At 43.3% G+C, this 27,396-nt stretch overlaps 1 protein-coding gene across 1 annotated transcript in view; it reads right to left on the reverse strand.

Annotated features, from left to right (window-relative positions):
• LOC128698899 (uncharacterized) overlaps positions 1-27,396 on the reverse strand; it is an 85,072-nt gene that overhangs the window by 25,520 nt on the left and 32,156 nt on the right. Inside the window, exon 3 of the mRNA XM_070096954.1 lies at positions 18,664-18,746. Within this exon, the coding sequence (XP_069953055.1) occupies positions 18,664-18,746 (83 nt within the window). The remainder of the gene's footprint in view (positions 1-18,663; positions 18,747-27,396) is intronic.

The raw sequence follows: 27,396 nt of genomic DNA on the forward strand, positions 1-27,396 counted from the left end.
TTCCATGCTTCACTGTTTCCTTGCTTCATTGCTTCCTTGCTTCGCTGATTGCTTGCAATACTGCTTCCTTGCTTCACTGATTCCTTGCTTCACTGATTCCTTGCTTCATTGATTCTTTGCTTCACTCATTCCTTGCTTCACTGCTTCCTTGCTTCACTGCTTCCATGCTTCACTGTTTCCTTGCTTCATTGCTTCCTTGCTTCGCTGATTGCTTGCAATACTGCTTCCTTGCTTCACTGATTCCTTGCTTCACTGCTTCCTTGCTTCACTGCTTCCATGCTTCACTGTTTCCTTGCTTCATTGCTTCATTGCTTCCTTGCTTCACTGCTTCCTTGCTTCACTGCTTTCTTGCTTCACTGATTCCTTGCTTTATTGCTTCCTTGCTTCACTGTTTCCTTGCTTCACTGATTCCTTGTTTCACTGCTTCCTTACTTCACCGCTTCCTTGCTTCACTGCTTCCTTGCTTCACTGCTTCCTTGCTTCCTTTCTTCACTGCTTCCATGCTTCACTGTTTCCTTGCTTCATTGCTTCCTTGCTTCACTGCTTCCTTGCTTCACTGCTTCCATGCTTCATTGTCTCCTTGCTTCACTGCTTCCTTTCTCAGTAGTACCAGTTACCAGTAACCAGTTACCAGTAGATGACTCACTACCAACCGTCTGTGTGAATCACTGACTGTTATTCACGTTGCTGCTGACCATAGCATGTTTCTGAACACCGCTCACCCCATAGGCACTGGTGGGTCAGTCTGAGATAGAGAGCAGAGAGAGGCAGGGCGGCTGATGGTGCTTCCCATACTTTCCGTTATAATTATACGTACTAACCAGCCTACGTGAGTGTTTTTACCCCATCCACGTTATCGAACCCACATGACACCTTGCTTCACTGCTTCCATGCTTCACTGTTCCTTGCTTCCTTGCTTCACTGCTTCCTTGCTTCACTGCTTCCTTGTTCCACTGATTCCTTGCTTCATTGCTTCACTGCTTCCTTGCTTCACTGCTTCCTTGCTTCACTGATTCCATGCTTCCTTGCTTCACTGCTTCCTTGATTCATTGCTTCCTTGCTTCACTGCTTCTTTGCTTCACTGCTTCCTTGCTTCACTGCTTCACTGTTCCTTGCTTCCTTGCTTCATTGCTTCCTTGCTTCACTGCTTCCTTGCTTCACTGCTTCCTTGCTTCACTGCTTCCTTGCTTCACTGCTTCCTTGCTTCACTGCTTCCATGTTTCACAGTTTCCTTGCTTCATTGCTTCACTGCTTCCTTGCTTCACTGCTTCCTTGCTTCACTGTTTCCTTGCTTCCTTGGTTCACTGCTTTCTTGCTTCACTGCTTCCTTGCTTTACTGCTTCCATGCTTCACTGCTTTCTTGCTTAACTGCTTCCTTGCTTCACTGCTTCATTGCTTCACTGCTTTCTTGCTTCACTGTTTCCTTGCTTCCTTGCTTCACTGCTTCCTTGCTTCACTGCTTCCATGCTTCACTGTTTCCTTGCTTCCTTGCTTCACTGCTTTCTTGTTTCACTGCTTCCATGCTTCACTGCTTCCATGCTTCACTGTTTCCTTGCTTCCTTGCTTCACTGCTTCCTTGCTTCACTGCTTCCTTGCTTCACTGCTTCCTTGCTTCACTGCTTCCATGTTTCACTGTTTCCTTGCTTCCTTGCTTCACTGCTTCCTTGCTTCACTGCTTCCTTGCTTCACTGCTTCCATGCTTCACTGTTTCCTTGCTTCCTTGCTTCACTGCTTTCTTGTTTCACTGCTTCCTTGCTTCACTGCTTCCATGCTTCACTGTTTCCTTGCTTCCTTGCTTCACTGCTTCCTTGCTTCACTGCTTCCTTGCTTCACTGCTTCCTTGCTTCACTGCTTCCATGCTTCACTGTTTCCTTGCTTCCTTGCTTCACTACTTCCTTGCTTCACTGCTTCCTTGCTTCACTGCTTCCATGCTTCACTGTTTCCTTGCTTCCTTGCTTCACTACTTCTTTGCTTCACTGCTTCCTTGCTTCACTGCTTCCATGCTTCACTGTTTCCTTGCTTCCTTGCTTCACTACTTCCTTGCTTCACTGCTTCCTTGTTCCACTGATTCCTTGCTTCATTGCTTCACTGCTTCCTTGCTTCACTGCTTCCTTGCTTCACTGATTCCATGCTTCCTTGCTTCACTGCTTCCTTGATTCATTGCTTCCTTGCTTCACTGCTTCTTTGCTTCACTGCTTCCTTGCTTCACTGCTTCACTGTTCCTTGCTTCCTTGCTTCATTGCTTCCTTGCTTCACTGCTTCCTTGCTTCACTGCTTCCTTGCTTCACTGCTTCCTTGCTTCACTGCTTCCTTGCTTCACTGCTTCCATGTTTCACAGTTTCCTTGCTTCATTGCTTCACTGCTTCCTTGCTTCACTGCTTCCTTGCTTCACTGTTTCCTTGCTTCCTTGGTTCACTGCTTTCTTGCTTCACTGCTTCCTTGCTTTACTGCTTCCATGCTTCACTGCTTTCTTGCTTCACTGCTTCCTTGCTTCACTGCTTCATTGCTTCACTGCTTTCTTGCTTCACTGTTTCCTTGCTTCCTTGCTTCACTGCTTCCTCGCTTCACTGCTTCCATGCTTCACTGTTTCCTTGCTTCCTTGCTTCACTGCTTTCTTGTTTCACTGCTTCCATGCTTCACTGCTTCCATGCTTCACTGTTTCCTTGCTTCCTTGCTTCACTGCTTCCTTGCTTCACTGCTTCCTTGCTTCACTGCTTCCTTGCTTCACTGCTTCCATGTTTCACTGTTTCCTTGCTTCCTTGCTTCACTGCTTCCTTGCTTCACTGCTTCCTTGCTTCACTGCTTCCATGCTTCACTGTTTCCTTGCTTCCTTGCTTCACTGCTTTCTTGTTTCACTGCTTCCTTGCTTCACTGCTTCCATGCTTCACTGTTTCCTTGCTTCCTTGCTTCACTGCTTCCTTGCTTCACTGCTTCCTTGCTTCACTGCTTCCTTGCTTCACTGCTTCCATGCTTCACTGTTTCCTTGCTTCCTTGCTTCACTACTTCCTTGCTTCACTGCTTCCTTGCTTCACTGCTTCCATGCTTCACTGTTTCCTTGCTTCCTTGCTTCACTACTTCCTTGCTTCCTTGCTTCCTTTCTTCACTGCTTCCATGCTTCACTGCTTCCATGCTTCACTGTTTCCTTGCTTCCTCGCTTCACTACTTCCTTGCTTCACTGCTTCCTTGCTTCACTGCTTCCATGCTTCACTGTTTCCTTGCTTCCTTGCTTCACTACTTCCTTGCTTCACTGCTTCCATGCTTCACTGCTTCCATGCTTCACTGTTTCCTTGCTTCCTTGCTTCACTACTTCCTTGCTTCACTGCTTCCATGCTTCACTGCTTCCATGCTTCACTGTTTCCTTGCTTCCTTGCTTCACTACTTCCTTGCTTCACTGCTTCCATGCTTCACTGTTTCCTTGCTTCCTTGCTTCACTGCTTCCTTGCTTCACTGCTTCCTTGCTTCACTGCTTCGTTGCTTCACTACTTCCTTGCTTCACTGCTTCCATGCTTCACTGTTTCCTTGCTTCCTTGCTTCACTGCTTCCTTGCTTCACTGCTTCCTTGCTTCACTGCTTCCTTGCTTCACTACTTCCTTGCTTCACTGCTTCCTTGCTTCACTGCTTCCTTGCTTCACTGCTTCCTTGCTTCACTGTTTCCTTGCTTCACTGCTTCCTTGCTTCACTGCTTCCTTGCTTCACTGCTTCCTTGCTTCACTGCTTCCTTGCTTCACTACTTCCTTGCTTCACTACTTCCTTGCTTCACTACTTCCTTGCTTCACTACTTCCTTGCTTCACTACTTCCTTGCTTCACTACTTCCTTGCTTCACTGCTTCCTTGCTTCACTGCTTCATCTGTACGTAAATATTTGTTTAAATATTTCCCTGCACTTTTAAATATATCTTACCTGTGGACTGATAATATCTTTCCAAGGAGCAGCTCAGGTTAGGTCAAGTTCTCTTACAAGTCTCAAGAAACTAACACTTCCACACATTAAACCTATTATATGTTAAATTTTCCAACTTTAAATGTATTAAATGTTAAATTTTCAGTTAAATATATTAACTGTTAAATTTACACATATTACCATGAAGTTTTGAGAATGCAATTAACAATATATTGAAAACTGTCTCTCCATTATCTTTATTACTGCTTGTTACACTGCTCTCTTTATTACTGCTTGTTACACTGCTCTCTTTATTACTGCTTGTTACACCTCTTTATTACTGCTTGTTACACTGCTCTCTTTATTACTGCTTGTTATACTGCTCTCTTTATTACTGCTTGTTATACTGCTCTCTTTATTACTGCTTGTTATACTGCTCTCTTTATTACTGCTTGTTACACTGCTCTCTTTATTACTGCTTGTTACACTGCTCTCTTTATTACTGCTTGTTATACTGCTCTCTTTATTACTGCTTGCTATACTGCTCTCTTTATTACTGCTTGTTATACTGCTCTCTTTATTACTGCTTGTTACACTGCTCTCTTTATTACTGCTTGTTATACTGCTCTCTTTATTACTGCTTGTTATACTGCTCTCTTTATTACTGCTTGTTACACTGCTCTCTTTATTACTGCTTGTTACACTGCTCTCTTTATTACTGCTTGTTATACTGCTCTCTTTATTACTGCTTGCTATACTGCTCTCTTTATTACTGCTTGTTATACTGCTCTCTTTATTGCTGCTTGTTACACTGCTCTCTTTATTACTGCTTGTTACACTGCTCTCTTTATTACTGCTTGTTACACTGCTCTCTTTATTACTGCTTGTTATACTGCTCTCTTTATTACTGCTTGTTACACTGCTCTCTTTATTACTGCTTGTTACACTGCTCTCTTTATTACTGCTTGTTACACTGCTCTCTTTATTACTGCTTGTTATACTGCTCTCTTTATTACTGCTTGTTACACTGCTCTCTTTATTACTGCTTGTTACACTGCTCTCTTTATTACTGCTTGTTACACTGCTCTCTTTATTACTGCTTGTTACACTGCTCTCTTTATTACTGCTTGTTACACTGCTCTCTTTATTACTGCTTGTTACACTGCTCTCTTTATTACTGCTTGTTACACTGCTCTCTTTATTACTGCTTGTTATACTGCTCTCTTTATTACTGCTTGTTATACTGCTCTCTTTATTACTGCTTGTTACACTGCTCTCTTTATTACTGCTTGTTACACTGCTCTCTTTATTACTGCTTGTTACACTGCTCTCTTTATTACTGCTTGTTATACTGCTCTCTTTATTACTGCTTGTTACACTGCTCTCTTTATTACTGCTTGTTACACTGCTCTCTTTATTACTGCTTGTTATACTGCTCTCTTTATTACTGCTTGTTATACTGCTCTCTTTATTACTGCTTGTTACACTGCTCTCTTTATTACTGCTTGTTACACTGCTCTCTTTATCACTGCTTGTTACACTGCTCTCTTTATTACTGCTTGTTACACTGCTCTCTTTATTACTGCTTGTTATACTGCTCTCTTTATTACTGCTTGTTACACTGCTCTCTTTATTACTGCTTGTTATACTGCTCTCTTTATTACTGCTTGTTATACTGCTCTCTTTATTACTGCTTGTTACACTGCTCTCTTTATTACTGCTTGTTACACTGCTCTCTTTATTACTGCTTGTTACACTGCTCTCTTTATTACTGCTTGTTACACTGCTCTCTTTATTACTGCTTGTTACACTGCTCTCTTTATTACTGCTTGTTACACTGCTCTCTTTATTACTGCTTGTTACACTGCTCTCTTTATTACTGCTTGTTACACTGCTCTCTTTATTACTGCTTGTTACACTGCTCTCTTTATTACTGCTTGTTACACTGCTCTCTTTATTACTGCTTGTTACACTGCTCTCTTTATTACTGCTTGTTACACTGCTCTCTTTATTACTGCTTGTTACAATGCTCTCTTTATTACTGCTTGTTACACTGCTCTATTTTTTACTGCTTGTTACACTGCTCTCTTTATTACTGCTTGTTACACTGCTCTCTTTATTACTGCTTGTTACACTGCTCTCTTTATTACTGCTTGTTACACTGCTCTCTTTATTACTGCTTGTTACACTGCTCTCTTTATTACTGCTTGCTACACTGCTCTCTTTATTACTGCTTGTTACACTGCTCTCTTTATTACTGCTTGTTACACTGCTCTCTTTATTACTGCTTGTTACACTGCTCTCTTTATTACTGCTTGTTACACTGCTCTCTTTATTACTGCTTGTTACACTGCTCTCTTTATTACTGCTTGTTACACTGCTCTCTTTATTACTGCTTGCTACACTGCTCTCTTTATTACTGCTTGTTACACTACTCTCTTTATTACTGCTTGTTACACTGCTCTCTTTATTGCTGCTTGTTACACTGCTCTCTTTATTACTGCTTGTTATACTGCTCTCTTTATTACTGCTTGTTATACTGCTCTCTTTATTACTGCTTGTTACACTGCTCTCTTTATTACTGCTTGTTACACTGCTCTCTTTATTACTGCTTGTTACACTGCTCTCTTTATTACTGCTTGTTACACTGCTCTCTTTATTACTGCTTGTTACACTGCTCTCTTTATTACTGCTTGTTACACTGCTCTCTTTATTACTGCTTGTTACACTGCTCTCTTTATTACTGCTTGTTACACTGCTCTCTTTATTACTGCTTGTTACACTGCTCTCTTTATTACTGCTTGTTACACTGCTCTCTTTATTACTGCTTGTTACAATGCTCTCTTTATTACTGCTTGTTACACTGCTCTCTTTATTACTGCTTGTTACACTGCTCTCTTTATTACTGCTTGTTACACTGCTCTCTTTATTACTGCTTGTTACACTGCTCTCTTTATTACTGCTTGTTACACTGCTCTCTTTATTACTGCTTGTTACACTGCTCTCTTTATTACTGCTTGTTACACTGCTCTCTTTATTACTGCTTGTTACACTGCTCTCTTTATTACTGCTTGTTACACTGCTCTCTTTATTACTGCTTGTTACACTGCTCTCTTTATTACTGCTTGTTACACTGCTCTCTTTATTACTGCTTGTTACACTGCTCTCTTTATTACTGCTTGTTACACTGCTCTCTTTATTACTGCTTGTTACACTGCTCTCTTTATTACTGCTTGTTACACTGCTCTCTTTATTGCTGCTTGTTACACTGCTCTCTTTATTACTGCTTGTTATACTGCTCTCTTTATTACTGCTTGTTACACTGCTCTCTTTATTACTGCTTGTTACACTGCTCTCTTTATTACTGCTTGTTACACTGCTCTCTTTATTACTGCTTGTTACACTGCTCTCTTTATTACTGCTTGTTACACTGCTCTTTTTATTACTGCTTGTTACACTGCTCTCTTTATTACTGCTTGTTACACTGCTCTCTTTATTACTGCTTGTTACACTGCTCTCTTTATTACTGCTTGTTACACTGCTCTCTTTATTACTGCTTGTTACACTGCTCTCTTTATTACTGCTTGTTACACTGCTCTCTTTATTACTGCTTGTTACACTGCTCTCTTTATTACTGCTTGTTACACTGCTCTCTTTATTACTGCTTGTTACACTGCTCTCTTTATTACTGCTTGTTACACTGCTCTCTTTATTACTGCTTGTTACACTGCTCTCTTTATTACTGCTTGTTACACTGCTCTCTTTATTGCTGCTTGTTACACTGCTCTCTTTATTACTGCTTGTTATACTGCTCTCTTTATTACTGCTTGTTACACTGCTCTCTTTATTACTGCTTGTTACACTGCTCTCTTTATTACTGCTTGTTACACTGCTCTCTTTATTACTGCTTGTTACACTGCTCTCTTTATTACTGCTTGTTACACTGCTCTTTTTATTACTGCTTGTTACACTGCACTCCTTATTACTGCTTGTTACACTGCTCTCTTTATTACTGCTTTTTACAGTGCTCTCTTTATTACTGCTTGTTACACTGCTCTCTTTATTACTGCTTGTTACACTGCTCTCTTTATTACTGCTTGTTACACTGCTCTCTTTATTACTGCTTGTTACACTGCTCTCTTTATTACTGCTTGTTACACTGCTCTCTTTATTACTGCTTGTTACACTGCTCTCTTTATTACTGCTTGTTACACTGCTCTCTTTATTACTGCTTGTTACACTGCTCTCTTTATTACTGCTTGTTACACTGCTCTCTTTATTACTGCTTGTTACACTGCTCTCTTTATTACTGCTTGTTACACTGCTCTCTTTATTACTGCTTTTTACAGTGCTCTCTTTATTACTGCTTGTTACACTGCTCTCTTTATTACTGCTTGTTACACTGCTCTCTTTATTACTGCTTGTTACACTGCTCTCTTTATTACTGCTTGTTATACTGCTCTCTTTATTACTGCTTGTTACACTGCTCTCTTTATTACTGCTTGTTACACTGCTCTCTTTATTACTGTTAGTTACTGTAAATTGAATAGTTACTTTTCCAAGCACTTGGCTCACTCTCCAGCTCTTACTGTGTTCCTCCAGATGTTACTGTGTTCCTCCAACTCTTACTGTGTTCCTCCAGCTCTTACTGTGTTCCTCCAGATCTTACTTTGTTCCTCCAGATCTTACTGTGTTCCTCCAACTCTTACTGTGTTCCTCCAGCCCTTACTGTGTTCCTCCAGCTCTTACTGTATTCCTCCAGCTCTTACTGTGTTCCTCCAGATCTTACTGTGTTCCTCCAGCTCTTACTGTGTTCCTCCAGCTCTTACTGTGTTCCTCCAGATCTTACTGTGTTCCTCCAACTCTTACTGTGTTTCTCCAGCCCTTACTGTGTTCCTCCAGCTCTTACTGTGTTCCTCCAGCTCTTACTGTGTTCCTCCAGATCTTACTGTGTTCCTCCAACTCTTACTGTGTTCCTCCAGCTCTTACTGTGTTCCTCCAGATCTTACTGTGTTCCTCCAACTCTTACTGTGTTCCTCCAGCTCTTACTGTGTTCCTCCAGCTCTTACTGTGTTCCTCCAGCTCTTACTGTGTTCCTCCAGATCTTACTGTGTTCCTCCAGCTCTTACTGTGTTCCTCCAGCTCTTACTGTGTTCCTCCAGATCTTACTGTGTTCCTCCAACTCTTACTGTGTTTCTCCAGCCCTTACTGTGTTCCTCCAGCTCTTACTGTGTTCCTCCAGCTCTTACTGTGTTCCTCCGTATCTTACTGTGTTCCTCCAACTCTTACTGTGTTCCTCCAGCTCTTACTGTGTTCCTCCAGATCTTACTGTGTTCCTCCAACTCTTACTGTGTTCCTCCAGCTCTTACTGTGTTCCTCCAGCTCTTACTGTGTTCCTCCAGCTCTTACTGTGTTCCTCCAGATCTTACTGTGTTCCTCCAGCTCTTACTGTGTTCCTCCAGCTCTTACTGTGTTCCTCCAGCTCTTACTGTGTTCCTGCAGTCCTTACTGTGTTCCTCCAGCTCTTACTGTGTTCCTCCAGTCATTACTGTGTTCCTCCAGCTCTTACTGTGTTCCTCCAGTCCTTACTGTGTTCCTCCAGCTCTTACTGTGTTCCTCCAGCTCTTACTGTGTTCCTCCAGTCCTTACTGTGTTCCTCCAGCTCTTACTGTGTTCCTCCAGTCCTTACTGTGTTCCTCCAGCTCTTACTGTGTTCCTCCAGCTCTTACTGTGTTCCTCCAGTCCTTACTGTGTTCCTCCAGCTCTTACTGTGTACCTCCAGCTCTTACTGTGTTCCTCCAGCTCTTACTGTGTTCCTCCAGCTCTTACTGTGTTCCTCCAGCTCTTACTGTGTTCCTCCAGATCTTACTGTGTTCCTCCAGATCTTACTGTGTTCCTCCAGCCCTTACTGTGTTCCTCCAGATGTTACTGTGTTCCTCCAGCCCTTACTGTATTCCTCCAGCTCTTACTGTGTTCCTCCAGCTCTTACTGTGTTCCTCCAGCTCTTACTGTGTTCCTCCAGTCCTAACTGTGTTCCTCTGGCTCTTACTGTGTTCCTCCAGTCCTTACTGTGTTCCTCCAGCTCTTACTGTGTTCCTCCAGTCCTTACTGTGTTCCTCCAGCTCTTACTGTGTTCCTCCAGCTCTTACTGTGTTCCTCCAGTCCTTACTGTGTTCCTCCAGCTCTTACTGTGTTCCTCCAGTCCTTACTGTGTTCCTCCAGCTCTTACTGTGTTCCTCCAGCTCTTACTGTGTTCCTCCAGTCCTTACTGTGTTCCTCCAGCTCTTACTGTGTACCTCCAGCTCTTACTGTGTTCCTCCAGCTCTTACTGTGTACCTCCAGCTCTTACTGTGTTCCTCCAGCTCTTACTGTGTACCTCCAGCTCTTACTGTGTTCCTCCAGCTCTTACTGTGTTCCTCCAGTCCTTACTGTGTTCCTCTGGCTCTTACTGTGTTCCTCCAGTCCTTACTGTGTTCCTCCAGCTCTTACTGTGTTCCTCCAGTCCTTACTGTGTTCCTCCAGCTCTTACTGTGTTCCTCCAGCTCTTACTGTGTTCCTCCAGTCCTTACTGTGTTCCTCCAGCTCTTACTGTGTTCCTCCAGTCCTTACTGTGTTCCTCCAGCTCTTACTGTGTTCCTCCAGCTCTTACTGTGTTCCTCCAGTCCTTACTGTTTTCCTCCAGCTCTTACTGTGTACCTCCAGCTCTTACTGTGTTCCTCCAGCTCTTACTGTGTTCCTCCAGTCCTTACTGTGTTCCTCCAGCTCTTACTGTGTTCCTCCAGCTCTTACTGTGTTCCTCCAGTCCTTACTGTGTTCCTCCAGCTCTTACTGTGTTCCTCCAGTCCTTACTGTGTTCCTCCAGCTCTTACTGTGTTCCTCCAGCTCTTACTGTGTTCCTCCAGCTCTTACTGTGTTCCTCCAGTCCTTACTGTGTTCCTCCAGCTCTTACTGTGTACCTCCAGCTCTTACTGTGTTCCTCCAGCTCTTACTGTGTACCTCCAGCTCTTACTGTGTTCCTCCAGCTCTTACTGTGTACCTCCAGCTCTTACTGTGTACCTCCAGCTCTTACTGTGTTCCTCCAGCTCTTACTGTGTACCTCTAGCTCTTACTGTGTTCCTCCAGCTCTTACTGTGTACCTCCAGCTCTTACTGTGTTCCTCCAGCTCTTACTGTGTTCCTCCAGTCCTTACTGTGTTCCTCTGGCTCTTACTGTGTTCCTCCAGTCCTTACTGTGTTCCTCCAGCTCTTACTGTGTTCCTCCAGTCCTTACTGTGTTCCTCCAGCTCTTACTGTGTTCCTCCAGCTCTTACTGTGTTCCTCCAGTCCTTACTGTGTTCCTCCAGCTCTTACTGTGTTCCTCCAGTCCTTACTGTGTTCCTCCAGCTCTTACTGTGTTCCTCCAGCTCTTACTGTGTTCCTCCAGTCCTTACTGTGTTCCTCCAGCTCTTACTGTGTTCCTCCAGTCCTTACTGTGTTCCTCCAGCTCTTACTGTGTACCTCCAGCTCTTACTGTGTTCCTCCAGCTCTTACTGTGTACCTCCAGCTCTTACTGTGTTCCTCCAGCTCTTACTGTGTACCTCCAGCTCTTACTGTGTTCCTCCAGCTCTTACTGTGTTCCTCCAGCTCTTACTGTGTACCTCCAGCTCTTACTGTGTTCCTCCAGCTCTTACTGTGTACCTCCAGCTCTTACTGTGTACCTCCAGCTCTTACTGTGTTCCTCCAGCTCTTACTGTGTACCTCCAGCTCTTACTGTGTTCCTCCAGCTCTTACTGTGTACCTCCAGCTCTTACTGTGTACCTCCAGCTCTTACTGTGTTCCTCCAGCTCTTACTGTGTTCCTCCAGTCCTTACTGTGTTCCTCCAGCTCTTACTGTGTTCCTCCAGTCCTTACTGTGTTCCTCCAGCTCTTACTGTGTACCTCCAGCTCTTACTGTGTTCCTCCAGCTCTTACTGTGTACCTCCAGCTCTTACTGTGTACCTCCAGCTCTTACTGTGTTCCTCCAGCTCTTACTGTGTACCTCCAGCTCTTACTGTGTTCCTCCAGCTCTTACTGTGTACCTCCAGCTCTTACTGTGTTCCTCCAGCTCTTACTGTGTTCCTCCAGCTCTTACTGTGTACCTCCAGCTCTTACTGTGTACCTCCAGCTCTTACTGTGTTCCTCCAGCTCTTACTGTGTACCTCCAGCTCTTACTGTGTTCTTCCAGCTCTTACTGTGTTCCTCCAGCTCTTACTGTGTTCCTCCAGCTCTTACTGTGTTCCTCTAGTCGCTAGGATAGCCCTGAAGGTTACCTGAATCATGTTTTCTGGGGTTAACGCCCCCGCGGCCAGACTAAACCAGGACTCCTGATGGATTAATACCTGAGCAATCAGACTGTTTCTGCTGGCCACAAGTAGTCCGATGTATGAACCACAGCTCGGTTGATCAGGAACTGACTTGTAGGACTTAACAAGTTCCTTCTTGAAGACACTCATGGGTTTGTTACTAAACCCCTTCATGTATGAAGAAAGACTACTGAAAAGTCTTGGGATCCTTACATTTATTATACTTTTCAATGGGAGTAATTTATGTATGCAGGTTCGGCACCAGTCTCTGTAGGATTTTCCAGGTGTAAATTATGATGCATTATTTTCGGCTGCGTTCAGAGGAGTACAGGTCAAGGGACTTTAAACGCCCCCGGTAATTTAGGCATTTGACTGAATTTGTAGCTGTATTGAAGGTTCTCTGTACTATCTCTAGATCAAGGGGCTGCTAGTGTACAATAATTATTTTTACTTGAGGAATATAAGTGACGTGAAGACGACCATCAATGCTTGACGTCTTGTTAGGAACGTTTTTATTATTTATTGTATCATTTTCCTCGCTGTTGTGATAATAACATCGCTGTGATCCTTGATGGTGAGATTCTCTTGCATTATCACTCCTAAGTCTCTCACGTTAGTGTTACGCTCTACTCAGCGTTTAGAGTTAGTCAGATACTCTATTCTGGTTGCTTTTTATTTCCTCGGTTTTTTTAAAATGGGGTAACTGAAATTTGTCCTCACTGTCCATATTGTTTTCTGTGGCCCACTGAGAGATTTGGTTTATATTCGCTTGGAGATTCATTGTGTCTTCAGTAAGTGACACTCATATAGATTCAAATATCGACTGTAAAGGATGATATAGTGTTATAATTTATGTTCCTGTCTGTGTCTGATTTGAGGACAAGAAAAATAATAAGGGCGAGTATTGTCTTGGGGAACAGAGCTTTTTTTCACTGTGGCCGCCTCTGACTTAGCTCTGTTTACTGTTACTCTTTCTGTTCTGTTTGTCAGAAAGTTAAAAACACATCTGTCCAATTTTCTAGTTATACTTCTGCACATATTTTATGCTCTATCACACGATGATTGCATTAGTCGAAGGCTTTTTCAAAGACTTTGTATACAACATCCGTAATTTGTCTGTCTTCGAGCGCATCCATGACCATGTTGTTACGGTCCAGTAATTGTTAGAGGCAGAAACAATCCGCTCTAATGACATACTGCCCTGGGCTGTACAACTGTTGTGACTCCAATTGGTTGGCAATCTTACTTCTTAAAACTATTTTTAAAGATTTTATTAGTGTAGGATGTCAGTACTATTGGTTTATAGTTCCTTGCTTTGCTGCCACCTTTGTGAAGAGGGGCTATATTCGTTGTTTTTAACACTTGTGGGATGACCCCCGTGTCTAGGCTCCCTTAGAATGTTTACGGCATGTGATTGGTGTTTCTTGCGGTTTTTAACGAACATGGCAGGGTCCATCAGCATATTGTAGAGCGTTTACACTCCTCCTCCATCCCTTAGAGTCCTCTTCCAACCTTTACGATCCCCCTTCAGCCCCTATGATTCTCCTCCAGTCCTACAGTCACCCTACTGACTCTGTGGACTCCATTTAGCATATACAGTCACCCTCCCGTCCCTTTAGCAGTTACGGTCACCCTCAAGCCTTCATAGTCACCCTCCAACCCCTACCGTCACCCTCCAGTTGTGCCAGCACTCAGGACGAGTTTACAGTGTGTGTTCTGCCCGTAATACTAAACATAGAAGAGTACCCACAGTACTGAACAAGGAAGTATGACCGTTGTGAGACCTCTACCCACTCTACCGGAGGTATCCCAGCGAGTGAGCACATCTCCTGTATATCCCAGTGCTTAACAAAATAGGGAATAGCATATGAAGGTACAAATAAAAATGGGAACTATGGCTATAGTTTACTTAATAACATAAAAGGACTAGAATACAACATATCCTGATGGAAATTTACACAATATAACAATTGACCTATGAGACTTATTACCAGGGGGAAGGGTAGATGTTATCAGTAACACGGACTAGTACTCACTCTTAATTCACCGACCAGCTGACCCGAGATTCCCAATGCGTGGTCCACTACACACGCGGTTGTCCAGAGCTCTCGCTCGACGGACCTGTCACCAACAACCTCTTTGCCCCGCTGTTCCCTGGGCTTATATCGTAGTCAAAGTACCCCTTCCCCAATGGTGTATGTACCACGTGTTACGACCTGACGCCGAGGTCTGACGCTGTTAAGAACAAAAGACCTCAGACGTGGGCGTGACTACCCGACATTTGCTAAGGCAGGTGTGACCATATAATTAGGTCTCCCTAGAGACCTCACAAGCCCATCTGAACTGCATCACACCGTAATGTCACGTGAACACATCACTGCCATCACCTGAATATTACTTTTAACATTCGAATTTACATCACTGTGCTCGACTTTAGCTTTAAACTTAGTGAAACAAGAGCACGAGCGGTAAGTTGATAAGAGAAAACACTAAGAAACTGACTTCAGAAACACACTAACAACCACTCTTAAAAAAAAATAAACAAAAGTAGATTTTTTTCAAGTTATTTGACACTGTGCTTGGATATATATATATATATATATATATATATATATATATATATATATATATATATATATATATATATATATATATATATATATATATACATACATACATACATATATACCCCCACCACCACCATGAACCACATGTGGTATGTGCCATGCGCCATTTTCCCTTTAACCTGGGCTTACCATACAGTTTGAGGTATGGCAGATGATGCAGCCAGCCAGCCACAAAGCCAGGGAAACGGTGCACCCAACAATGAAAGAAGAGGCATATGTCAGGTGTGTGGAGAGTTTCGAGCACGCAACAGGGATGGCCGCATTCGTGCACACAATGGGTGTGCGGGATCACATATGCCCCCAGCAGAGAGTAGCCCACAGCCTCCACAGGCATATGACAATTCCAATGACAACCTCCTCACTTGCGATAACCTTCTGTTGGCATTCAAATCCACTGCTAACAGTACCCTATCCCACATCCCTAAAGCGGCTCGCCCATATGCAGCAGGGAAATTCACAGACCTTCTTAAGCAGGTGAATGGAGGTTCCACCAACTTAGAAGCCCGAGGCGCCCTCCAAGCATGGCGCAACCTACTCCTGTTCGGCAATGCCTGTCTTGCAGTTCCTGAGAGACGAGGCAAACTGCTACCCACGTCAGTTATCAAGGCAGTGCGCAACTACCCAAGAACGGATAATTGTGTCCTTCTGCCCCATTATCGCAGGAATCACAGAGGTAGACCCAAGAAAAGTCCCACTGAAAATGAGAAAATTTGCGCACAGGTTAGCAAAAAAATTGAAGAAGGTAACACAGTGGGAGCAATCCGAATAATTACAAGTGACGACACTGTAGCCCCCAAAGATGAGACCACAGCCCAAGCACTAAGAGACAAGCATCCAACCAGGGACACCATAGCCATCAACAACAACCCTGAGGAAGACCCCATCACTGAACAATTAATTTTGCCAGAATCAGAAGTCTATAAGGCAATTGTGTCATTTCCAGCAGGATCTGCAGGAGGTTACACTGGAATTCGACCTCAGCACCTCAAGGAGATGGTAAATCCAGTACTCGGTGCATCTGCATCAATTCTTCTCACCGAGTTAACAACTTTCGTCAACAACTACCTGGCTGGGCGAATCCCAGAAGAAATTAAACCTTTCTTTTTTGAAGCCTCACTATGCGCGTTGAAGAAGAAGGATGGGGGAATCAGACCCATTGCAGTTGGAAACACTCTTCGCCGTCTCGTTGCCAAAGCAGCAGTAAGAAACATTAGCCTAGAAGCTGCCAGTTTACTCCAGCCACACCAACTGGGCTTTGGGGTCCCTCAAGGCAGTGAAGCCGCAGCTCATGCTGCAAGGGCCTACATCAGGAACCTACCAGAAGACAAAGCCGTAGTCAAACTTCATTTTAGAAATGCCTTTAATATGGTGAAGAGAGATGCTGTCTTGCCAGCTGTTCGGGATCGGTTCCCCACCCTTTTTCCCTTCATTTCAGCCGGCTACAGCAAACCCTCAATTCTTTTGTTTGGAGATCATGAAATTTTCTCATCAGAGGGTGTTCAGCAGGGTGACCCACTAGCTCCACTTCTCTTCTGCTTGGCAGTAAGAGAACTAACTTCCAGCCTACGCAGCGAGCTCAACATCTGGTACCTGGATGATGGCACTCTGGCAGGTACTGAAGAGTCCCTGGTAGGGGACCTACAACTGGTGAAAACACAGAGAGAAGACTTGGGACTCATTCTCAATCCCTCCAAGTGTGAAATCATCACAGCGAACCAGGAAATAATCAATGCTGTGCGAAGAATCCTCCCAGAAGCCTCTAATACCACTCCGTCCAACAGTACCCTCTTGTGAGCACCGCTGGGTCACCAGGCCATCGACACTGTCCTCAAGGGCAAATTGAATTACCTGATGAGAATGGAGGAGAGAATAAGCGATCTTGATGCCCATGATGCTCTGTATCTCCTCACAAGGTGCCTTACTATGCCAAGACTCACTTATTTCCTGAGGTGTACACCCTCTTTTGACAACCCAACACTCGACGAATATGACGCTCACCTGAGGTCAACCTTTAAGAAGGCACTGAACCTGTCATTAGAGGATCAGCAATGGGATCAGGCAACTCTCCCAGTGTGACTGGGAGGTATAGGGGTGCACAAAGCAACGCATGTTGCTTTACCTGCTCTTCTGTCTTCGTGTTTGGCTTCCAGTGCATTAATCAAGAAGATTGCTCCCCAACGCTTGAGGGACGTGGTAGGAGCTCAAGACCCCAGATTTACTGAAGTAGCGATTCGGTGGGACACCCTTACAGATTCCTCCAGTAGACCAGCTCCTCCCAAATAACACAGTCTCACTGGGACAAACCGATCATGGAAAAAATCGCCAACACAATGCTCTCCAATGCCTCAGGAAAGGACAAAGCTCGTCTCCTGGCAGTGAAGGCACCACACTCAGGAGATTTCCTGTTAGCTGTTCCCAATTCCTTCTTGGGCACTCAACTAGACCCACAGGCCATTCGAATTGGTGTTGCTCTTCGCCTAGCCGCCCCCATCCTCACCGAACATAGGTGTATTTGCGGCAGGGCGACAGCTGATCAATTCGGACTTCAGGGTCTCGTGTGTCACACAGCAGAAGGGAAGTATGCCAGACATGAGGAGGTCAATGACATCATAAAGAGAAGCCTTGCCACAGCCCGTTGCCCAGCTCAACGGGAACCCAAAGTGCAGAGGTCTGACGGAAGTCAAAAGCTTCCTGATGGGGCCACTATGCTACCTTGGAAGGATGGAAAGCAGATTGCCTGGGACTACACCTGTGCCGTCACATTGGCAGACACCTACTTGCCATACTCCGTAGTGGAAAGCGGTGGAGCTGCCAGCCACAGGGAGACCCAGAAGATCCGCAAATATGAAGACCTTCCCCCTTGCTATAACTTCATCCCAATAGGGTCAGAGACCCTTGGAGCATGGGGCAAGTGTGCTCTAAAGTTCCTCAAAGAGCTGGGTGAAAAGCTCATCATAGAAACCAAGGACCACAGGGTGACCAGCTTCCTCTTTCAGAGACTCAGTGTTGCGATCCAGAGAGGAAATGCCTGCAGCATTCTGGGCATGCGGCCCACCGCCGGGGAGCTGGACGAAGTATTCGAGATGTAGCTCTGAGTTACCTATGTTGTTTTACTTTCTATTGTATCTTTGTGAATGTTTTGTCTATGTATTAAATAAAATATTTATTAAATATAGGGGGTGGTAGGAGAAAATTCTCAAACAGCTTCAGGGAGAACCTTGAGTTTTCCCTGAAGCAAGTTTATTATTTTCTCTGAGGATGAGGGTCCCCAGGACAGTTCTAGCGGTGGTACCTCCCTATATTATATATATGTCATGCCGAATAGGCAGAACTTGCGATCTTGGCTTAAATAGCAACGCTCATCTTGCCATATAGGACAAGCGAAAATTTGTGTATGCAATAATTTCGCCAAAATCATTCTGAACCTAACGAAAAAAATATATTTCACTGTGCTTGTTTAGTATTAAATTATTGTAAACAAATCTAAAATATATTTAGTTGGGTTAGGCTAAAATAAATTACGCTTGTTATAATAAGGTTAGGCAAGTTTTCTAAGTTTCTTTTGGTGCAAAATTATAAACTTTTACATCAATATTAATGAAAAAAATATATCTTAAAACGTATAAGAGAAAATTTCAGAAAGGACTTAATTTTGCATGAGTTCTTGCTAATTGACCAGTTTTACGTATTCGGCACGACATATATATATATATATATATATATATATATATATATATATATATATATATATATATATATATATATATTTAATTTTAAAATTATGAATAATAGTACTTGAGAATTTAGTAAGATTATTAATTAGATGGAATACGGACCTCCTGTACTTCCTGGGTGAGGAGTCGACCCGCCTCACTGGTGGCGTCACACAGCTGCTCAGCCAGTTGTGCAGCTCCTGGACCTGTGACAAATAAGTAATGATATTAATATGGGAATCAGTAAACCCGTGGAGGCTCGATCCTGTGACCGCAATCTGCAGTTGCTCTTCTTGTGGCTCAGGATTCCTGCAGCAGTATCTATTCTTATTTAAGGACACTTTTGAAAAGGACATTTATGTACACTCCGGGACATTTAATGAAGGAAATGTATCGCCAATGGTGTACAATTAGCGCAACAATTTGACGGTATCACTACACTATTTGCAGTCAGTTTGGTATGTTTGTTGACGTGGTACTAAACTGTTGTCCACGTCTCTTCATCCTCAACCAGCATTCATCAAGTAATAACTCGAGTGTTGAGGCACTACTGTCTTGATGAATACCAGAAAGAAATGATAACGGGTTAGCGAGGCTCGGTAACGAAGCTTCGTTTCGTAACTCAGGGTTCACAGCGAGTCATCGGTGACAGATTCCATTAGGGAAGATTGGATCGTCAGCTGCCAGAATAACGACTAATTGAGGCTCGTGCGACCTGGTTACAGATTACAATCCGTAACTGGTAATTACCAATAGGTGAGCGTGTGGGCTTGTTCATTACTCGGCGGGTCGTCAGCGCTGGCCAGGGGCATATTCTTAAAAACTGCGCACGTAAGTAACAGCCTGGTTAATCAGACCCTGATCCACCATGAGGCCTGGTCTTAGACCAAGCCACGGCGGCGTTGACCCCCGAAACCCTCTCCAGGTACACACCAGGTAAACATCAGTATGCTGCTACCCTATATAGTGCGACAGTGGGAACAAAAGCTAGACGTGTTGTATATATACACAGTGACATCTCTGTAATGTTAATGGTCTAGAAAAGTGACAAGTTGAAGAATTAAACACTTGTGCAACATTTGGGAGTCTTTATTGAGAAAACGTCCCGCCCGCCAGTGACTTCCACAGTGAAATCTCTCAGCGTGAGATTAGAGATTTCAATAAATTGATGAGAACATCGTCAAGCAGTCCACTATAACTTCAGTAAACATTAACTTGAAAGGCGTAATTCCAGTAGAACTGGGAGGAAAAGACTTCAGGGGTGGAGGTGACTTCAGGGGTGGAGGTGACTTCAGGGGTGGAGGTGACTTCAGGGGTGGAGGTGACTTCAGGGGTGGAGGTGACTTCAGGGGTGGAGGTGACTTCAGGGGTGGAGGTGACTTCAGGGGTGGAGGTGACTTCAGGGGTGGAGGTGACTTCAGGGGTGGAGGTGACTTCAGGGGTGGACGTGACTTCAGGGGTGGACGTGACTTCAGGGGTGGAGGTGACTTCAGGGGTGGAGGTGACTTCAGGGGTGGAGGTGACTTCAGGGGTGGACGTGACTTCAGGGGTGGAGGTGACTTCGGGGGTGGAGGGGACTTCAGGGGTGGAAGGGGCTTGTGGATAAATTTTCTCCAGGAGGGGGGTATCAGCCCCTTTCAGCCCTTTCAGCACTGAGGGGCTCGACTCTCTCAGAAAGGCCAATGGCATCTTGCTTCTGCATCAACACTTTAATTGATTCCAGATACAGTACCAGCGTGTGTCATAGACACGCCACGTCTTTTCAAGAAACCAGTGTTGCAAATAGTGTAGCTTAATAAGAGAAAATCGATCTCTTACCTTAGCAGGACAATTAAGGAAAATTCTGCTCCGACTTTGTTGCCATGTTAAAGATTTATATTGACATCTGTGTCCAGACAGCAGGAATTGAGCATTCTGCATTGCTTCATGGTGGAAGTTTGCCAAGCAGGGAAAATATGCTTTGTCGGCACTCTTTTGTGTGTCGGGAAGCTGGGGCTAGATGGAGATACTGCAGGCCAAATTGCTTTAAAACCTGCAAGGGGAAACATTAATGCCGGGATAACGAACAAAGAACACTGATCCATGCATTTTTGTGCCCAAAGACAATCTCCGTAATAACAATAAACCTATTATCAAGTAGTGTGTGCAGCTCCTTTAGTGACATTACGGTGAACAAATCTTGATGAACAGTGTAACAAGCGAGTGTTGCGAATTTCCAGTCTGACTGGAAGACGTGGACATTCTCGAAGACACTATTCTTCAATGAAGACACCGATACCCGATACCCGGGTGTAAGGGTCCAATACACAAACCCAGGTAAGTCTGTTTTGCTGTATGGTAGTTCAATTGACTGTGCAGTTGAGAACTAATCGTACATAATCACTGTCTTTGCAGAGGCGCTCAGATACGACAGCCTAGATGTCCCTCCAAACTGCTAATACCTCAAACCCCTTCTTCAGAGTGCAGGCATTGTACTTCCCATTTCCAGGACTCAAGTCGTGGCTGCATCATATATTTAGATTTATGAAACAAAATTTCTGTAACAGAGAGAGGAATGTTAGACAGAAAGTGTGCTTCTCATAAGCTGGTGTTGATGACATAGCCAACAGGTTAGATAATATTGTTAGGTAATGGGAACAAGCCCATTAATGTACGATCTAGGCAGATTACCATAAACCCCGGTAATAAGTGGGTTTTTTAGCCCAACACAAGTGAGTATAAGGCTCTCATCAGTATTCAGTTATTCAATGAAATACTGACACAACACTCCTAGGGGTAATTATACTTAAAAGCACTTGTTCCTGATAGTCACGTGGTCATAGAACAACTGTCTATCATCGGAGGCTGCTATCGTCAGAGGCTGCGATAGGCAACAAAGCTAAATATCCTCATTGTTGATACAAAGTTACGTTGTTCTACAACCACGTGGCTGTCGGGAACAAGTGCTTACAAGTATAATTACCCCTAGGGGTGTTGTGTCAGTATTTCATTGAATAACTGAATACTTCCACCATGAAGAATGCTCAATTCCTGCTATCTGGACACAGATATCAATATACATCTTTAACATGGCAACAAAGTCAGAGCAGGATTTTCCTTAATTGTCCTGCTAAGGTAAGAGATCGATTTTCTCTTATTAAACTATACTAATTGCAACACTGGTTTCTTGAAAAGACGTGGCGTGTCTATGACACACGCTGGTACTGTATCTGGAATGAGTTAAAGTGTTGATGCAGAAGCTAGACATCATTGCCCTTTCTGAGCGAGTTGGGCCCTCAGGGCTGAAAGGGCTGAAAAGGGTTGAAAGGGGCTAATAACCCCCTCCTGGAGAAAATTTCTCCACAGGGCTTTAGGGGTGGAGGGAACTTCAGTTATGTAGATAAATGGTTTGAAGAACCAACAAGCTGATAAATCAGACAGATGTGAAACACTTGGGTATCTCTATTCAGGAAACGTTTGGCCACACAGTGGCTTCACCAGTCCAATACAAAGAAAAATAGTGAAGCTCGTTAGGAGGTTTAGATAATCAGTCCCTTAGCCTAGAGTCGATGTAATCAGTCCATCAATCTTGTTGGACTGATTACATCGACTGAATGAAGAGGGATTGATTACCTCATTCTCCTCCTCTGCTTTCACCGTTTTTCTTTGTATTGGACTGATGAAGCCACTGTGTGGCGAAACGTTTCCTCAATAAAGATACCCATGTGTTACACATGAGTCAAATTTATCACCTTCCAGTTAGTTGGCCTTCAGGAAGTACTTCATGGATCACAATCATCGGTGCATTTACTAGGATCTTTGGAACGGCTACTTCAGCAGCTTACACAGATCATTGCACTTAAACATTTATATACGTAAAAAGAGATGCCCAGAGTCCTCTTATACATGAGTTTCATACTTGCAATTTATCTGTCTGGGGAAAGCTATGGCAGGTTGACTGAGCTTCTTAGACACACATGTTGATGATGCTCTCAAGATATCATGACGTTGAAACTGCATCTTGCTCGGGTATCCACGAAAATTTAATATTTATTGATTGATCAGACTTTCTCATGGTGAAATTTTTCTCTGCAATAACTGTAAGGAATCATTTGGTGAATCTTGAGAGACAGGCAGCCAAGCAACTAACGGTGCTGAGATACCTGGCAGAGGCAGAAGCTACAAACTCTATGCAAGGCTCACGTTCGCTCTCACAATGAACAGCTACAATTCTCTTGGATAAAAAATAAACTAATGATTATAACCATAACCATAATTTTTAAAGGGGTGGAGTGTAAGCTAGTGGAAGGTCTCGGTCAGACGACCAAAATCTCCTGTGCCGGGTTATCAAATGACTAAGAGAAGCGATAGAAACACTTGTCCTGTTTCCTGACTCACAGTACCTAACTTAACTGCCCTGTCTTGCCATTCATCCTCCAGATTCAAAACGAGGAAAGTGGTTCTGGAGGCTCATCACCTGGCCCAACATTATGGACAACCAAAAGGCAGTTAATATACTACAAGACAAGCATTCGCCAGTAGTTGTACTCTGGGTGGAACACTCACAAGGATAGTACTCAATCAATACTCTTTAATTTCTTGAATTGCTGGCCTCTGGAAGAGGTTCCCTGAACTTGGTCAACAAACCATGTGAAGGCTCTGCCTCACACCTTTTTGTAGGTACGAATGTGGAAACGTTTCGCCAGCCAGGGGCTTCCTCTGTCCAATACAAACAAGAATGGAAGAAGATCAGTAGGAATTTGAGGTAATCGGTCCCTCAGCCTGGACCAGACTGGTGACACTGACTCCAGGCTGAGAGCCTTATTACCTCAAACTCCTGTAGATATTCCACCACTATTTTCTGTACTGGACTGATGAAGTCACAGGCTGGTGAAACGTTTCCACAGTTGTACAAGTATCACAGTCATCATCCTGTCCGTTGTCTGAACCATTTATTTACAACAGGTATGACTGTTATGTATGTATGTATGTGTGTGTATGTATGTAAATATATATGCATATATGTATGCTACTTAATATTGAAAAAAGCGTACACATGTAAGTAATCAATAAAAAGATATTGCAGAAGAGATTTAGAAGTGAACTGTGGAATATGAGACAAGCAGCAGACGCTGTGAATTATATACTGCGGAGGAAGGTCGAACACTAAAATACACAAGTTTTGTAATAATCTGTTTTCTAGAGGAGGTGAAGGTGTTTGTACTCTGGGTACTAACTGTATGTTAGGCGTACTCACCTATTTGTACTCATCACCTATTTGTGGTTGTATGACCCGCCTCTTCACTGGTCGCTACTAGGACCACTCTCTTCTTACTCCAAGAGCTTTATCGTATCTCTTCTTCAAGTTTTGTATACATCTTGCCTCCACTACACTGTGTGTGTGTGTACTCACCTATTTGTGGTTGCAGGGGTCGAGTCGTAGCTCCTGGCCCCGCCTTTTCACCGGTTGCTACCGGTTGTGTGTGTGTGTGTGTGTGTGTGTGTGTGTGTGTGTGTGTGTGTGTGTGTGTGTGTGTGTGTGTGTGTGTGTGTGTATGTGTGTATTCACCTGACTGTGATTGCAGGAAGAGTTTTAGCTCCTGGCCCCGCCTGATGCTAGAGTCATTCCTTGCTTCGTGGGTTCTGCCGTACCTGCTCATAAAACTATGTATGAAGCCTGGCTCCACTACGTGCTCTTAGAGGTCACTCCAACTCCTGACCACTCTGAGACTAAACAAATAGTTCCTGACGTCTCTTTGCCTCATCTGTGTCTTCACCTTTCAACTGTGCCCCCGAATACCTGTTTCCCGCCTCTCAAAAAGTCTGTCCCTATCTGCCTATCAATTCCTCTGAGTATTTTGCATGATGTCATGCCCTGGTTCTGTCCGTTAGTCTCTCTTCGTACCTCATGTTCCTTAACTCTGTAACAAGTCTCGTTGCATACCTTAACTCTGCAACAAGTCTCGTTGCATACCTTAACTCTGCAACAAGTCTCGTTGCATACCTTAACTCTGGAACAAGTCTCGTTGAACTTTCTTCAGTTTCTTAACATACTTCTTCAGGTGAGGGTTCCATACTGGTGCTGCATACTCCAAGATGAGCCTGACATATATTGCATAAAGGGCCTAAAACGACTCTCTGCTGAGATTTCTGAATCTTATTCTAAAATTTTCCAGGCGAGCTTTGACTACAGAGGTTGTTCGGCTGATGAGAGCCTCAGGTGATGTCCCAGGCACTATGCTCGCTGGAGTCTTTGAGTGAGATCTGGAGACTCTGTCCCACTAACGTATACTCCGTGTCTGGTCTTCATACCTCTTCCCCAATCTTCATAAGTAAGTAAGTAAGTAAGTAAGTTTATTCAGGTATACACAAATACAGTTACATAGAATTATCATACATAGCAGCATATGTGTAGAGAACCTAAGATAACCCAAAAAAGTCAGACAGAGTGACTTATTTCCATTGGGGTCCTTTTACCTTATTATTATAGTATAAAGGTTATAATATTTTCTTATTATTCTACAATGAAGATAACATCTTATTATCATACTAAAAAGACTATCTGCTACATCAAGGTCATTAAGACTATCTACAATACGAGGGTCATTACAAGGAATAAGGTAAAATTTACACGTATGTTAGCTAAAAAATAGAAAATCATTCCCCTCCCTTTCTGTAGCTACATTCATCAGACACCTTTTGGCACTCTTCTTGAACTGGTTCACGCTATGACTGGCTTTGACATGTGCTGGTAGTCTGTTCCATTCCTTTATTGCTGTACAATAAAAGGTGTTTGAAGCCTGGCCACTGACTGTGGGTACTACAAAGTTGTGCTCTCTCCCCCTAGTACTATGATTGCTTTGGTTCCCAACCTTGACAAAATTGACAGCAAGATATTCTGGACATTGTTTGTGAGCAATTTTATAAACATGATTTAGCTTCAGTTGTTTTACTCTGTCTTCAACATTCAGCATATCCAACTGCTGTAATTCATCCTGGCCTACATGTTCTCTTGCTCCCAGCCCCAGGATGAATCTTACGATTTTGTTCTGGGTGATTTGCGGTCTATCTTTCAGTTTTTTTGTCAAGGCAGAGTACCAAGAAGAGCAAGCGTAATCCATATGGCATTGTATAAGGGCTAGACATAGGGTCCTGCGAGCCTTAGTAGTTAGACACTGTGCTTGTCTATACAGGAACTTCAGTTTGGCATTCGCTTTCTTTACTACACTGTTCCCTATCAATTCTCCTGACATGCATGGGTCAAAGGGGATTCCCAAATATTTTACTGATGAAACCAAAGTGATGGGCTCCCCATTACATTGAACATTAAAATTATTTACCCTTCTCAGTTTATGTTTCGTGCCAAAGAGAATGGCTTCAGTTTTCCCTAGGTGTAATGATAGTTTGTTGTCTACTAACCATTTGCTGCAGGACTCCAGTTCCAGTGTTAAAACATTAGCAATATCTTGTGGGTCTTTACCTGTCACTAACAGAGCACTGTCATCTGCATACAGTAGGAGTTTGCACTTGACACTGATAGGCATATCATTGACATAACATAAGAATAATAAGGGACCCAGAATACTACCTTGGGGAACTCCACATGTTATCGGCAGGGGTTCTGATTCTGTTTTGTTGATTTTGACAATTTGTCTCCTGTTGCTAAGGTAGGACTTAAACCAGTCTACAGAACCTATACCAATAGCTTGAAGTTTATTACATAATATATTGTGGTTGACAGTATCGAAGGCCTTTTGCAGGTCTAAGGTTACCATGCCTATGAGGTTCCCCTTTGACATTTCAGTTCTCAGGTAATCCATCAGATTAATAAGGGAGGTGTCGGTTGAGTAGGATCTTCTAAAGCCCGATTGATAGCTATGGAGAATGTTGTTGTCATTAAGGTACTTAACTACTTGAGAATACACCGCCCTCTCTAGAATTTTGGATATTATACTGAGTATACTAACAGGCCTATAGTTGCTTACATCAGACCTACTATTTTTCTTGAAGATAGGAGTGACTCTGGCCTCCTTGAACCCCTCCGGTACTGTATTAGTGGTGATTGATAGATTTATTATGTGAGCAATAGGGATTGACAGTTCAGAAGCACCATCTTTTAGGAACTTAGACGGGATGTTATCAGGGCCTGTGCTCTTAGTTGGGTTTAACCTGCTTAGTTCTTTTTGAATAAAGTCATGAGATACACTTACTAGTTGACAACTGTTTGGGGTTACCCCTTTATTGGTATAGTATGTTTGAAACTTATCAGAGTCTGTGTTAAAGGTATTTGATGCAGCTGGTAGTTTACTTACTAGTGTTGATGCAACAGATGTGTAGTAGGAATTAAAGCTATTTGCCACCTTAGATGTTTCGTGGCATACCTCATTATCGATAGTGAGTACTATGTTAGACCTATCTACTGGCTTATGGCTATACCCCAACTGTTTTAGTTGTTGCCAGAGCTTTCTGGGGTTATGCTTATACTCTTCAATTTTTGAGCAGTAGTGCTTTGCCTTTGCTCCTTTTATAAGTCTCTGTACTCTGTTCCTCACCCTTTGGAATTCATTTAGTGCTGCAATATCCTGTCTGTTTGCTTTAAATCTTTTTAGCAGCCGGTCTCTGAATTTCATATTATCTAATATCTCAGTATTCATCCAGGGTTCAGTTCTTCGTTTAATCCTAACTTCTTTAACTGGTGCAATATTATCAAGGATGGTAGTGAACATTGTTTTGAATTTTTCCCAGGCATCGTTTACGTCCGTGCAACTTGTTATCTCTGTCCAGTCACAATTGTGTAGCCTATTTACCAGTGTTTCTTTACTGTAGTTTCTAGTTGACCTCATTTTTACTGTCCTGTGTAGGCCTATCCTATCCCTA

The sequence above is a fragment of the Cherax quadricarinatus genome, chromosome 55 (assembly GCF_038502225.1).
Source record: "Cherax quadricarinatus isolate ZL_2023a chromosome 55, ASM3850222v1, whole genome shotgun sequence".
Taxonomy (NCBI): domain Eukaryota; kingdom Metazoa; phylum Arthropoda; class Malacostraca; order Decapoda; family Parastacidae; genus Cherax; species Cherax quadricarinatus.